Source organism: Callorhinus ursinus, unplaced genomic scaffold (assembly GCF_003265705.2).
Source record: "Callorhinus ursinus isolate GAN/ISIS: 27379988/994484 unplaced genomic scaffold, GSC_fseal_2.0 scaffold5, whole genome shotgun sequence".
Lineage (NCBI taxonomy): Eukaryota > Metazoa > Chordata > Mammalia > Carnivora > Otariidae > Callorhinus > Callorhinus ursinus.
Window position 1 is genome coordinate 10,891,359 of NW_027397067.1, and position 15,717 is coordinate 10,907,075.

A 15,717-nucleotide genomic window follows, 5' to 3' on the forward strand; every position below is an offset into this window, starting at 1 on the left:
ATCTCGATGCTATTTCTTTGGCAATATGCTTTAATTATTAAGAGACAAACAGCCTGACCTAATTATAATATGAGCAGAAATCTTTTTTTTTAAAGATTTTATTTATTTATTTGACAGAGAGAGACACAGCGAGAGAGGGAACACAAGCAGGGGGAGTGGGAGAGGGAGAAGCAGGCTTCCCGTGGAGCAGGGAGCCCGATGCAGGGCTCCATCCCAGGACCCTGGGATCACGACCTGAGCCGGAGGCAGATGCCTAACAACTGAGCCACCCAGATGCCCCAATATGAGCAGAAATCTTAGGAGGTGGTGGGCATTACAGCTCCATCCTCCAGCGCTAGAAAATTATACAATGAATGGGTTATTTCATTGTGCCACAGGCAAAGGCCTGATTATAACTAAAAATTGGCCTAGACTCTCAGCAGGGTGAGAATTTCTGAAACTTCAATGCGTAACAAAATAGAGTATAAATATAAGGTATACGGTACATTAATGAATACCGAAGAGTAGCAGCCTGTGCTTCATTTCCTTCCCAGGCTTACCAGGCCACCATTCTGTCTCTGAGATCCGGGGGCAGACAGCTCAGCTGTGCGCAGGGCTGAGACCCTCTCCACCTCCACTTTATCTTAACAAATAGTGAACCTGCCTTATCACGCAATTTGGGCCTGAGCTCGGGCCAGGTGTGTTCTCAATTCTGTGTGTAACTCTTTCCCAATATTTTAATAGAGTGAATAATCAATAGAGACAAGCAAAAATGTCTGCTTAGCAAAGCAGCTAAATAAACCATTTGCAGCTTGTGGAGCCTGGACTAAGAAAAACAGGGACCGCCCCCCCCCCCCCAGGAGCAAAGTGCCTCCACACACATTTACCTCATTCATTCCCTTCACCACTGGCTTCAAACATTTGAGCTCCTACTATGTGCAAGACACCAGTTAGGAGCTTTGGTGAGCTATGGGGTGGGGGGTAGAAAATAGAGTTACCCTCCTGGGGAAATGGCATGCCCCAGAATCTCTCCAAAGAAGTGATGAAGTAAAGGCACTAAGGCCCATATTTCTGAGAAACTGACTGCTGAGTTTGCCTGATTGTCCTGTGTCCATGCCAGAGACCCCCCGTCCCCCCAGAACACCTGCCCTCACTCTTCAGGGACAGCCCTTGACAGATGCACGTTACTTGGAGCACCCAGACCTTCTCCCTGACCATATTCTCACCGACACACTCTAAGTAAACTTCTGAAGAAAAATAGTTTTCCTGTACAGATTTCCCCACGTGTATATATTTTTACGTTTAAAAAAGCAATTTCTGTTTCCAGGGGAATTTAAGTGAATTTCACTATTTTTCCTGCCAGAAAAGGAAAACAAGATTATATACAGATGGGGCACTAGGGGAAAGAGAACAAATACCTGTCAGTGATTGCCTAGTTCCCTCATCCCTTTCTCCTCCCCAAAGGTTTAGAGGAACCAGAGATCGATCGCCAAATTGGGAACTTAGAAAGGAAAATAATTGTAGGGATGCCTGGGTGGCTCAGTCGTTAAGCATCTGCCTTTGGCTCAGGTCATGATCCCAGGGTCCTGGGAATAGAGTCCCACATCCAGCTCCCTGCTCAGCGGGGAGCCTGCTCTCTCTCTCTCTCTCAAAAAAATAAATAAAATCTTTTAAAAGAGGAAATAATTATAAATGAAAACCCTAAACTAAAACCACTTTTGAAACCAGCTTTCTCGGTAAAAAGCAAATGTGGCAAAGTGTGAACAATTGGTGGGTCTGGATGAAAGTGGAGGGTGGTCCCTGTGTCGCTCTAACCTGTTTCTCAGCATTTGAAAGTTTGCAAAATAGCACGTCAGGGAGGTGATAATCGTTTCTCCTGTAAGTTCTCCAGTCTCTCAGAAACTCTCTCATACAAACTCATCATTCTTAAAACTGTCATTCTTTTAATCCAGAATAAATTGGTTCTAGAACTGCCAAGTGGTGCATCTATCTTCCAATTAACTTGACAGCAGATTGCTGGATAAAGTGGTTCCTTAGCAAATGGGGTTGAAGGTACCAGACATTGTATGCTTTTTTCTTTTTTTTTTTTTTAAGATTTTATTTATTTATTTGAGAGAGAGAGAACAGGGGGAGCAGGGGGAGTGGCAGGCAGAGGGAGAAGCAGGCTACTCGCTGACCTGGGAGCCCGATGTGGGGCTCGATCCCTGGACCCTGGGATCATGACCTGAGCCGAAGGCAGATGCTTAACCGACTGAGCCACCCAGGCGCCCCACTGCAAACTTTTTTTCAAACAAGAGTGGGAATTTTGTAAAAATATAGTAATGTTAAAGTTTATGAATGTTTTAAATTTTTCTATTTTTTTTTCATGTATCTCTCTATAGATAAATGGACTTCATGGAGTCTATGAAATCTAATGCCTCTAGCTTGGAGAGTGAGGTCCTTAATGTTCAATGTATACTGGTTAATTCAGTGACTATAGTATTTGCTGTGCAAACAGGAGATTTCCAGACCCAGGCCTGCCCTATTCCTTGCTGTGCAGCCTTTTTAACAAAATCACTTTGCTTTCACCGGATGCCAGTTTCTAACTAAAATGAGAGCTTAGACTAGAAGAATCTGAGTCGTCTGTGATGCTCTGTGAAACATCAATGCTGTTGTCTTGGTGTCACTTTCTATGTCCAAGCCTCTGAATTGGGATCAGTCAAGGTGATGTGGAGAAGGGGCTGGTGAGCACGATATTGGCATTCAATTACCTATTAATGAGATGAAGGCTGAAGCCTTAATCCCAACCACCTCAAAAATGTCTAACACTGATCCTGGGAGGAACTGCCTGAGACTCCACAGTGAACAAGTCCAAGCACTTGGCAAAGCAAAGGAATGCCTTCCAGTGTGGAGGGCAGCATAGTTTAACACAGTGACATTGAATGTGATTACATAGTCGGTCCTCATGGGCTCATAGCTGGAGTCACTGCAAGGTGGGGTCCCCAGCATCCTGGCAACCCTGGACCAGCTGAGCATGGCCAGATGATGCTCCCAAACAGTGGTGATTTTAGGACAGAAATGATATCATGGAGTTTGTTTACTGTGGCCTACCCTCAATGACCTGAATTTAAAAAGACAGCTTGTCACTTGGACTTGCCACAAAGTGAAAAAAAAATGCTGGCTCTGGAGCAGGAACAGCTTGGATTCCAATTACTCTGCCATTTGCCAGCCCTATAACCTCGGGTCAGTGACTTAACCTTTCTGGAGTTCCCTCTCTCTCCTCTGTAAGATAGGGGTGATAGGAACAAGGACCCCACAGGACTCTTACGAGGATCAAATGACATCGTGCAAGGGAAGTGTCCAAGCTTGGACCTGGACCTCAGTAACCCTGAATACATTTAGCCAATAACATATCTCTTTTAGGCTTTACAACCTAATACGTATTTGAAGCTTTACAATCACGTGGTCTCTGTTGCAACTACTCAGCCCTGCAACGACTTTGCAAGAACAGCCGGAGACGCAAACACAAATGCGCTGGCTCGTGTCCCCATAAAGCTTCGCTCGTGGCTGTGGAAATCTGAATATCAGGTAATTTTTGTGTGTCATGAAATATTCTTTTGATTTTCTCGCAACCCTTTAAAGATGTGAAAAACATTCTTAGCTTTCAATCCATAAAAAAACCCAGGTGGAGAGGCACTTTTGGCGCACAGTCCTATCAATCACCCACCCCGGCTCTACAAGAATAAAGATGCGGAAAAATGTATAGACCCGTCCACCACGTTGTAAAATATGTTAGGGAACCGCAATTAGAAATCTAGTTGAAAACAATTTGCTATAAAACAGAATTTTGGGGACACCTGCGTGGCTCAGTTGGTTAAGCGACTGCCTTTGGCTCAGGTCATGATCCTGGAGTCCCGGGATGGAGTCCCACATCGGGCTCCCTGCTCAGCAGGGAGTCTGCTTCTCCCTCTGACCCTCCCCCTTCTCATGTGCTCTCTCTTTCTCTCTCATCCTCTTTCAATTAAATAAATAAAATCTTAAAAAATAAAAATAAAAAAATAAAACAGAATTTTGTTCATCTGGTACCATATCTAAATAAGTTTAATTTTCTTAATATATAAAATAACCTATGTAAGAGATAATGCCACGGTAATATTAAATAGCAAGATTAAAAATCTTCAATGACCTGTATGAAGTATGGACGAGATTTTTAAGTGAATGAATATTTTACTTTTTCTAAGAGATGAATAATGGACAAAATTGTTGCAGCTTGTCACTAGGTGAATGTTTTAAACATTCTGAAGACTTAAGAACTTAGAATTACACACATACACACTTTTATTTCTGAAAGGTGAATCCTTTCAAAATTATCAAATGTTACAATATTTTCTTAGTATTTGTATACAAGAAAAAAGGGAAATATAATTTACATATAAATACATACATAAGGGGCGCTTGGGTGGCTCAGTCAACAGTCGGACTCTTGATTTCGGCTCAGGTCATGATCTCAGGGTCATGAGATCAAGCCCCGCATCAGGCTCCGAGCCGGGTGTGGAGTCTGCTTGGGCCCTCTCCTCTGCCCCTCCTCCCCACTCCCCATGCATGCTCGTGCTCTCTTTCTCTCAAAAGAATATATACATACAGAAATATCAATAAAAATACTATAGCTGATAACGCCAATGTGTAAAATATTTTACCAAAGCACTGTTGTGTACCGTAGTTAAACACTACTATCTAGCCTTCCATTATTTTTCCTTCAACTACAAGCCATTTAAAGGTAAAAAATATTTAAATAAAACACAATGTCTAGCTGCGTTTAACGAACTCTTTGTATGTTTCATGTGCTTTTAAATGGTCATTTTCATCGTTTTCATTTTAAAAGATATTGCGGGAGAGCTACATTCTCTTCATTGATGCATGGTTAGTAGTACCAGAAAAACTGCCTTCTCTGAAAAAAATCCCCTCTTTAATATGGAATCTAATGAAAATATAGGAAAGATCATTGAAACCTGACGTAGACATTAGAGTTTCCAGCAAAAATACATTAAAGCATAAAGAGAAAATAGTAAAACCATCTTTTGTATATTCAGGACATCAAGGCCATCATTTTAAAAGCCCTAAATGATGCCTATAGGGAAAGCTGAAAAACATTTTCTTTTGATTAAAGAGCATGATAAAATCATTTAACATGTCTTTTATAATATGCATCTACATTTGACTGTGCTGGGGAGCATGTCCGGGTGTGGTTGTACTAACAGCACATTCCCATGTGGGAAGATAGTCACAGACTTCTGGCTGGGCCTACCCACTCCTTTTCCTTTAAAAGGGCTAATAATGCTCTAAACTTCTTGCCTTCTTTAGAGACACATGAAACCATCACAGGGGCTGGACAATAAAAGGGTTATGTTATAAAAAAGAAAAAAAGATATCCCATATCTAGTCAAAAAATCATGTGGTTTCACTAAAACGTGAATTTGTACCTTTTTTCATAATTATCGGGTGGCTTTTATAAAAATAAAGCTGTTTCCTTAAGGGGGAAAAAACTTTTGCCAATCAGAATATCTTCATTCTGGGAAAAAAAAAAAAAAGACTTTTTCCTCTGAAAATAATGAACTTCAGTGCCTGGCTAGATGAAAATTCACTGACTTATTCAAATGAAAACAAATTATTGTGCCTCTAGAGATGAGGTTTTTTTTCACTAGCACGGTCTGAGATAGCATCTGGAAACTGTCATCAAAATGTTAAGATTCAGAAGCAAGCATCTGTGTACAGAGTTGGACCCCGCTGACTTAGTGCCACTACCACCAAAGGTGACCGTCCGAAGGGACAGATACATAATGGCGGTCTGCAGGCTGGTAACATCATCTCATGTCCTCTGCTTCCAACCATACGTTCACAAATGTTTGAATTTATATTTAAACTCAATATCATTTAATGGTGGTAAAATGCCCAAGCCTGCACGGGACTGGTCCAAAGGGGGACATTTCACCTGGCTCTCCACAAGCTCCAGTTCAAAATAGGAAAGCATCAGAATCAAAAACTGCTTGATTTCCTGGACAGCAAATATTCTTCCCGGACATATGGTCGCTCCTGACCCAAAGGGCATGTAGTAATACTTTAGCTTGATTCCATTACTATAGAAGGTGGTCTTTGTCTTCCCATTTTCATCAAGATATCGATCATATTTAAAGGTCTGCAATAAAAATACAAAGAAAACAGAACTGTAAGATAGTTTTAAAGGAATTTATCGGTTTCTTGACCTGGACGCTCCAGAGAATAGTTTTCTTTTTTAATCCAATCTATTGGTAATTTAGCAAATTCCCCACCTTGACTCAGAAATTAATAAGGAATAGGAGTTTAACAAGAACTGATGGGAACAGAAAAAGCTTTATAATACCTTTCATCCTGCCTGGGTGACTAGTTCCTCCATTAGGCAGAACAAGAAGGAAGAGTTCAGATTAGAAACTAGAAGAACCAGTGTATTAGCCTCTCATTTTCTGGATTTGGGAGCAGCAATTGTTAAGGAAAAAGAAAGGCAGCAGCTTTATGATAATGATTGCAAACATAATCTAGCAGAGATGATGTGATGACAAGTATCAGGAATTTTAAAATTCAGGCCATCATCCAGGTTTTCCAAAATATATGAATATTGGACATAATTAAGAAGACAATGCCTATGGCTTCAATGGTTAAGTCAATTCTGCAATGGCAAATGTCCTCTTATTTTTTAAAGATTTATTTATTTATTAAAAAGAGAGAGATAGAGCACCTTTTGGGGGGGGGCAGAGGGAGAGGGAGAGACATAATCTTAAGCAGACTCCTCGCCAAGCACAGAGCCCAACACATGGGGCTCGATCTCATGACCCATGAGACCATGACCTGAGTCCAACGTTTAACCGATGGAGCCAACCATGCACCCTGGCAAATTTCCTCTTTATTTCCATCTGGGTAGACATCACCTGGATATTGAATTTTGATGAACAGTCACTTACCAAAGGGTCTGGGTAGATTTCTGGATCAAAATGCATTAACTGCGGGTAAAGAGCTATGATGTCATCTTTGCGGATGTTATAGGAGCTGTCCTGGAGGTGCAAAGTGAAATCCTCTTTAGCAGTCCGGATGTTCAGGGAGGCACTGGAAAGCCTCAGAGACTCCTTGATGATGCTATCTAAATATTTTTAAAGGAAGAAACGAGGAGAAGGAGGAAAGCAAGAACAAATCACGATTTAAAGGCCTCATAATATGGAGTCTGAAATACTGCTAGCAGATTATAACACAACCTGAACAAACTAGGAGAAGCTGGCCAGAGAAAACTTACCCAATTTTTTTTTTCTGTTGCCACTATGCTGTAATCAATGATTCAGTTGTGTCTGAATGTCATTTTTACCTGATAATCTGAGTTTATGATAATCATTTTGTAAGGATATAATCTTCTTGGTTACCAATGGCAACTAGATTTTATAATTTTATGGAAAAATAATCTTATTTCCACATGACACTAGACATCTAATACAATTGGAAAAATCAGTAACTCACTTTTATGTGAATTATTCAAAGTTTATTATTTCTGAGATTTAATATACTGATATCATTTTCATATAGAAATATTTTTCCAGATGTTTAATGCTGCTTCAGTTCAGTGTCTCCAAGACCCCATTTTTATGATTACACTACCCGATGGTGTGTGATGGTGCCTTACTGTCTGGTAAAGATATAAAGGGACAAAAAGAACCACCCTGCAAATAGCTAAAATATGCAGATCCAATGAGAAGGTCTAGCCTGACCTTCCAGCCTCTATCCTTTTAGCGGTCATGTTTTAGGTGGTCATCATATGATTGTGTGTAAAATCATAACCTGTCAGCCCTTTCTTTTTCAAATGAGAAAAGCAAGTCCCCCCAAAATGCAATGACATGTCTGGGGTCATCCATGGTTGGCAGAACGCAACATAGAACCTATGCTTCTTGCCTCATGTCCCTTGCACTAAGACCTGCTACCCCTAACAACATGCACTGGGTTCTTTCCTCAAGAGAAAAATAACAAAAACAAAAAGAAAACTCTTTATCACTATAAACATAGAGTATTTTTGTATTTCTGCCAACCACAGAGAAGCAAAAATAAGAAACACAGAATAACCTTCAATCCCATCACTCAACCCATGCAGCTAATTGTAATGTCTCGATGGTATTTTTTCCTCCTTTATTTCATGAAAATGAGTAATATGCTCCCATTAATCATAACATCAGTGATAAGGGTAATAATAATAAAGGAGACAGAGTAGGGCAGGGCAGAGAAGCTGTTGAGAAGGTAGGGTCAGGAGTCTCACATTAACACTGTATCTGGTTCCACCATTCCATCCCAGGTACGAACTTAACCTCTCTGTGTCAGTTTCTTGATCTGCTCTATAGAAATTAGTCACCAGTCATAGGATTGCAGTGAGGATTGAACAGGATCACACATATGAAATACTTCGCTTAATGCCTACAGGTAAGTGCATAATAGATACTGGCGATCACTGTTTGTGGGACACAGTAGATGAAATGTAACACAGTAAGCATACCTAACACTGGCATGTCATTCAGTTGCATTTGATTCAAACAAATAGGACTGCCGTCAAAGCTGATTTTTTGGCCAGCATTCTCTAGTGTTTTATTCACTTCTTCAGCAGCTGCTTTCATTGCTTCAGGGCTCCTAGCAAAAGTGGAGAAAAGAAGAGATGTACAGAAAATAAATGTTTTCTATACCAAAAGATCTGCAAACAGGAGTTTTCCCCTTCTTTTTACTAGGTGGTCAGGATACCAGAGAAAGTAGGAAAGGGACATTTCCCAATTACTTTTTACTCCATTTTGTAATTGTGTCTAAATCCTTGGATATTAGCCAGAATTGTTGCCTTAAAAGGCCTTGCAACACAAAAGTAAAACTTTGGCCATGCTTTTATAGATAAATGATTCTAATAAAGACTAAATGGTCAAATTAGTCATATACATAACAATTGAGAAGGAATATTGCATGTAAGATTAACAATTATAAAGTATCAGCTAAATTGCAAATGGATGTCAAAATTTACCCTTAAAACCCATACCACGATTTCAGGTAGAACAACAGCTTTTCCATTCTTATATTGTTCTAGCACTTTAACTTGTAAAATGAATGCTAGTGCGTTTTAGTGCATGGACATTTACTGGATCCTTAGTGACATGGGGAGGGATCTATATAACACTATTGCAGTAAATGAGTCTCAGAAATGTTTGACTGATAAGTATATGTGTGACTGTCATAAAATGGCTACTATTACCCTTATGATATTACATTGATGTTGTAACCTTACTGAAAATATGTGAACTTACTCTGGATGGAGATCTCTTAAGTAAAAACTTGGGAAGACATTTAACATTTGAGACAGATTAGTATGGGGTTTTTATATCTGAAATTGTTTCTAATTTTTTTTTTTTTTGAGAGAGAGAGAGATAGCGCACACATGCGTGCGTGGGAGGGTGGGGCAGAGGAAGAATCTTGAGCAGGCTTCATGCGCAGGGCAAAGCCTGACGTGATCTCACAACCCTGAGATCATGACCTGAACTGAAATCTAGAGTCAGACACTTAACCGAATAAGCCACCCTAGTGCTGCTAAATATTTTTTATATTAAATACATAAAATTGTCAGCCATCAGTGGAAATTTGGCATTCCAAATGCTATGGTATAGTAATTTTGTGTCCATGTGACACCAAACACCCAATTTAACCAGAATAATCCAATAAACCATTTGAATGTCAAATTTCTAAAAGACTAACACTTTGGAACACAGTCATGTTATGTAAAGTATGTTACATACAATGTTTTTGTTACATACTTTTAAAAGGCAAAATCTCGCCAAAGCCCATCAATAATAATTAGTAGAATTGATCCATAGCTATCATAGTTGGTCAAATAAACAGTAAGACAGAAATTACTAATGGGGTGGAAACAAACTGTTAATACACAGAGGACTAAGGCATAGGCACTGCCCTTTCACTGTCCACAAGTCCGAATCATTAAGTACATTTTTATGATCGTGAAGACAGAATTCATCAACTTAAGGAGGCATCATGAGGAACAGCCTGGGGTTGAAAACAAGGGCTCTGGGCCCAGATGGCCTGAACTGACCCTATGCAGTGCATTCTTCCCCCTGGAAAGGTCTCTGCTTCCACAAAATGAGTGTGCCAGGCATGGCTGCTTATGGTTTTGTGAGGATTGGATGAAATGATACTAATTAAACACTTATAAAGTAAATATCACATTCTTGATTGATAGCATGAGAAATTACCATGATTTTTTTTTTTTAGTTAAAGTAGTAGCTTTTCTGCTTTCAATTAAAGTAAAGAAATAAATGGATAAATTGCTAGTTACCTAATCATTTGAAATAAGCTCCAGAAAGTCGCCGGGATGGTGTTTGCTTGTGACGCCCAGAGGATAGCAAGGTGTGTCTTAGCCTTATCCATGTCATCTAAGGTGGAAAGCATGTCATTCAGAAACCTGACCAGTTCCGAGATGCGGTCTCTCTTTCCAAGGTTCTCATGCCTCAAGCCCTCTGCCAGTTTTTCCCTAGCATGGTGTGCGGTCTTGAACACATGAATGGGGAGGCCTGCTACCAGAGCCGGAAAGATTTTGTCAAATTCCTTGAAGTGGTCAAGGTTATTCAGAATGAGTCCTTTTTGTGCATCTTGCCCTGTAAGATCTTTGCCAAAGAGGGTTAAATACCCAGCTTCAAACATCACTCGGTAGCAGAAGGAATACATCCCTTCCGTCACCCAGACAGGCGTCTTTGATTTAGATACCAGCGGACGTCTCATGACAAATTGGAGGTTCTCCATCATGGCTTCTGTGAGGGAATTCAAGGCATCGCCCTGCAGGGTTTTGATGAAAGTTTTACTTATATTATCAGTGGTATTTCCATCACTCGGGTCAATGCTTCTGTGCCCAAATGCCTGCCAATAAATGAAATGTGTGAAAAAAGAGATTAAACCTGATGCAGTGCTAGAAAATGGCGGAAAAACAGATTAGAGACTTCCATAATTCTCTCCTTGTTAAAAACAGGGCAGGAGGGAAATTGGCCTTTGTACATACAATTTCATAGCACTTTCCAAATAAATGGTCAAATCCTACCCTCTCTGGAAGGCCAAGTTGAAATTCCAGCCCTTCAGTGAAACTTCTGGCAACCATGAAAGTTGTCCATTTCTTACTTTCCTTATGCTACTAAATCTATTGGCATGTTAATTTGGTATTAATCCATATTTGTCTTAGTCATCAGTTCTCTGCTACATTTATTGTAGTATGTACTTTAACCAGACTTTAGTCTACTTAGAGCTGAGACCGTGTCTAATATTTCCTTGCAGAGACTCACTAAATATTGGCTAGTTGCCGTCTCTCTCAAAGAACCTCTCAGATTATTGCTAAGCGACGCCCAAATATCTGATCAGTTGCTTGACAAAATTTAAAAGTTGTGTGGCAAAAGTGTGGTAAAACAATTGTTTAGTGCTAAGTTTCTGCCACGTGTGCTCTGGGAGTTCCGTCGATGCGGTTGACATGAAGGAGTTTGTACCTGTCTTCTTGATACAGTGCCACCTGGCTCAGTAAAATATTTCATTTTTATTTCACTCCAGGTGGTTAAGAAATGATAAATCTATACCTATTTTGACTTTTGAAACAATTACTACCAAGAGGTTCTGTCTAATTGGATTCATTATATTTCTAAGAATCTCCATGGAAGGATAGCTCTCTTCAATATCTCCATTTTTAAGTCTAAGTACATCAAAAGGCTTAAGTAGACTGACATACTAAAAAGTAGAAAAAAGCTGAATGCTGTATAAATGGGAAACTGGTTACCTTTGCAGAAGTAGTGAAGTGAAACTTTTTCCAATCCAGGTATTTTCCATGGCACAACACCTTCTGGTATGACAAGGGATTTGTGATGAAGTGGACATAGTTTCCCATCAATCTGCAGGTGAAAACGTGACCATGTTTCCTTTGATTTGCTCTCAGGAACTCAAGAGGATTGGCACCAAATTTCAGAGCACATCCCAGGTATGGAATCAACCCATTCTCCAGAGGTGGTTCACCCATTTGTCTGTAAGACACAAACATATGATAAGTGTGGGAAATTATACATTGTTTTTATTTACACCTGATTTAAACTTTTACTACTGACTTCAAATTTCAAAACTCTACAGTTATAGATAGTTCCTTTGTTGAAGGGGACCTGCTCTTTTACTAAAATAATGGGTTTTATTAACCTAGTAACATGATATGTTGGTAAAAATGATTGCTAAATTCATCCATCCATCCATCCATCCATCCATCCATCCATCCATCCATCCATCCCACAAACACTTATTGAATGTCTACTATGTGATAGACACTTTTTCCAATGATGAGGATAAAAGGGTCAACAAAGCCAACAAGATTCTTCCTCTCAGTACAGAAGAAACTACACTCTAGTGTTTATATTTTTCCTAAACATCATTTGCCTGAGTCTCTCAAAATGTTTTATATGATTGTTTTCTTTAAAGATATAAAATACTGAATTGCAGAGAAGATGGCAAAATTGAAGTTTTCAAAATCTTCAGAGTTTAAAGACATTATTATTCTATAATGATTGTTGAAGATAAGAATCTCATTTGAGAAATTAGCTTATTATAAAATGAAATTAACTAAGGTAAGTATTGATAGGATCACCAATTGTGATTCAACACTCTTTCATGCTATTTGTTGTCTCTTTTTTATTGAAGTATAATTAACACACAGTCTTTCATGCTATTTATTTTTTTTAAGATTTTATTTATTTATTGGAGAGAGAGAGAGAACACAAGCAGGGAGGAGGGGCAGAGGGAGAGGGAGAAGCAGGCTCCCTGAAGAGCAGGGGTTCTTGACCTGAGCCAAATGCAGATACTTAACCGACTGAGCCGGCCAGGCGCCCCTCTTTCATGCTATTTTAAATGTTTTTATTAAATAATATAAACATTAATTTTCCAACATAAACTCCTATCCCTCTTGACAGAACTACTTAGCATAAAATAATTAATGTTCATTTTATGAGTTCAAAGATAAGTAAGGTTAACAACTAAAACTAGAAATTATCGGGCCTGAATTAAAATACCTTAAAGCATACACACACGCACACACACACGCACACACACACACACAACAACAACAACTTGTAAATGAGACAACACATAGCAATCTACAGTTTTGCTGTGGGTAATTCTAGCTTTCGGAGATTGACATAACAGAATACTTACATAGCCCTCCCCCAAATACTCCTTGAACCAATCAGAAGGTAAATAAAAATGGCTATGTATGTGACCCTATTTGTATTTCTTGTCTTCTTGAACCCATTATAAATAAATGACACATAAATAAAAGTGATGTTACCTAAATTTAGCAGTTGCCCGATTTACCATGGTTTATTATCATTAATGAGAAGAAGATAATAGAATGACCAATGCAGGCTCTGTGCTCTTGTCCAGACCTAGGCTGAGTCTATCCAGTACACAAGATCTAGCTGAGAAGAGAACATTCATTTAGTCAGAGGATCTATTTAATCCTCATGCTAGAAAGAAACCTTTTCCAATACAGACCCCACTTACCACTTGTATCCTTACTAATCCAGACTTCATCTTTATATATACCCAGAAACATACACAGAGACCTTATAAACTTTTTGTCACTTATGTTTAACAAGTTTGTACATTTTTGCATGACCATGGGTATGTCAATACTAAAAGGGAAAGACTGTCATTCAATCTTTTATTAGATGTAATATGATACCACTTCAAATTTGTAAATTATATCTTAAATTTAAAGTTTTTTGGTTAAAAAAAGGAAGAAAATGCTAGTGAGTCTAAGTACAGAACACCAAATTTATTACATAACAACGAAAGTAAAAGAACTTTAAATGAATGAACTAAAACGCAGCTTAAAGATAAAACTTTCCTTACCTTCTCCTCATTCCAAGAATAAGCCATAAACAACAGCACACTGCTACAACAATCCCCCAGATCAAAGATATGGTCATCATTTTGCAAATCTAATGCAAAACTTCTGAAGATGAGAGTCTCTGATTAGAAAGGTAAGGATGTCACTGAACAGAGACTCCAGCTAGACTTTTATATAAGGTAAGATCCTACACTTGAGTGACCAAAGCAAACAATTAACCATTTGTTCAACCTATTAGAAAAAAAAATACCTGGCCTTGAACTAAGTCCACAGGTATCAGAAGAGGTTCCAAAACAATCAGAGACCTGCAATAGTTGATAAGTTGAAGGTCTTTCAAACAGATGCTGACTTAACATTCAGACCTGGTAACAACAGTTACCAGGGTTGCAAGTTTAGTATGCTTATAAAAGGACAAAACATAAACGTGTTCAAGATGAACATATCAAATAGCAGTGTAAAATATAATAATTTAAAGAAAAATAAGTATATGTTATCATTAAGCTAGTGGTTGGATCTTGTTACCTTTTGAAGAAGAAATCAATTTAAATGATTAACAAGAGATATGGTGGTCAAGTTCAAAGGAAAGAGAACTGAGTGAAATGATTCTGCTGCTTCATGTTTCAGTGCTTTTACCAAGTCATAGATAATGTACTATATATAGTAACACGTTACTTATCTACCATTCTCAAGAAAGTATCCCACATAAGTTCATCTTCCAATTAAACAATTTAAACATCACAATTTTGTCAACCATCTTTGCTAATTTAAAATGTTTATTAATTTTTCTAATTGTTAAAGTAATACAATTTCATTTTGAATCATTTAGGACTAACTGAAACATATCTTGGTAGAAAGGGAAAGTCAATTTATAATTAACCTCCCTTACTACTCCCCACTCAGAGGCAACGACTGTTAACTGTATGGTATGTATCCTTCTAAATTTTATTTCAGTGTACACATATACATAACTTGAGCACCTATTCTGTGCCAAGAAATCTTCAAAGATTTTCTGGTTACAGGTGTTAACAAAATGGACAGATTTCCTACTCTAACGGGGACTCTATTTCAATAGAGAGACAGATATTAAAATATAAGTGTTAATAAAATAAAACATGGTATAGAAAGTATTGGGGATGAGAGCAGCTTTAGATGTGGTATTCGGGGAAGGGCTCTCTGAGGAGGGGACAGACCTTGTAAGATCAACAAGGGAAACAATAAAGCCCAGGATAACAATAGAGCCCAACACCAGGCCACAAAGCACTCCATTTATTGATGTCAGTCAGAGAGTGGGAAAAGAGGAGATAGGTAAGGAAGAACCAGGAAGAAAACCAAGAGAATATGATGTCACAAGAAGCAAGAGGAGAATGCACTTGAAGATGAGTGATGAACTGTATCACATGCTACTTTGAGGTCAAGAAAGATGACAAAGAAACCTTGGCTTTGACAACATGGATATCGTTGGTGAGTCACACATAAACACATAGAGATGGGTTATATTGGATACTTTTTTTTTGTTCTATAGCATTAAAAAATGAATGCCACATTATGGACATTTCCTGTGAGAGAGAGGGAAAGAGAGATTTTTTACATATATATATATATATATATATATATATATATGTATCTTCACTTTTAATGTGTGTATAGTCTTCTATTGACTAAATCAGTTAACTGATTCCCTACTGATGGACATTTGGTTTGATTTGGGCCATAGAATCCATAGAATAATCTCATGCTTTTTTGCCTCCTTAAGCAGAGACCACAAGTCTTTTTGTGTTTTGTGATTTATG

At 38.6% G+C, this 15,717-nt stretch overlaps 1 protein-coding gene across 1 annotated transcript; it reads right to left on the reverse strand.

Moving 5' to 3' along the window:
- Positions 1-3,308: 3,308 nt before the first annotated feature.
- CYP7A1 (cytochrome P450 family 7 subfamily A member 1) lies at positions 3,309-14,024 on the reverse strand. Its single transcript, XM_025871434.2, has 6 exons — positions 13,930-14,024; positions 11,819-12,059; positions 10,343-10,920; positions 8,516-8,646; positions 6,951-7,126; positions 3,309-6,151 (listed from the first exon to the last, which is right to left on the reverse strand). The coding sequence occupies exons 1-6, from the start codon at positions 14,007-14,009 to the stop codon at positions 5,852-5,854; spliced, it is 1,506 nt and encodes a 501-aa protein (XP_025727219.1). The 5' UTR covers positions 14,010-14,024; the 3' UTR covers positions 3,309-5,851.
- Between the last annotated feature and the right edge of the window lie 1,693 nt (positions 14,025-15,717).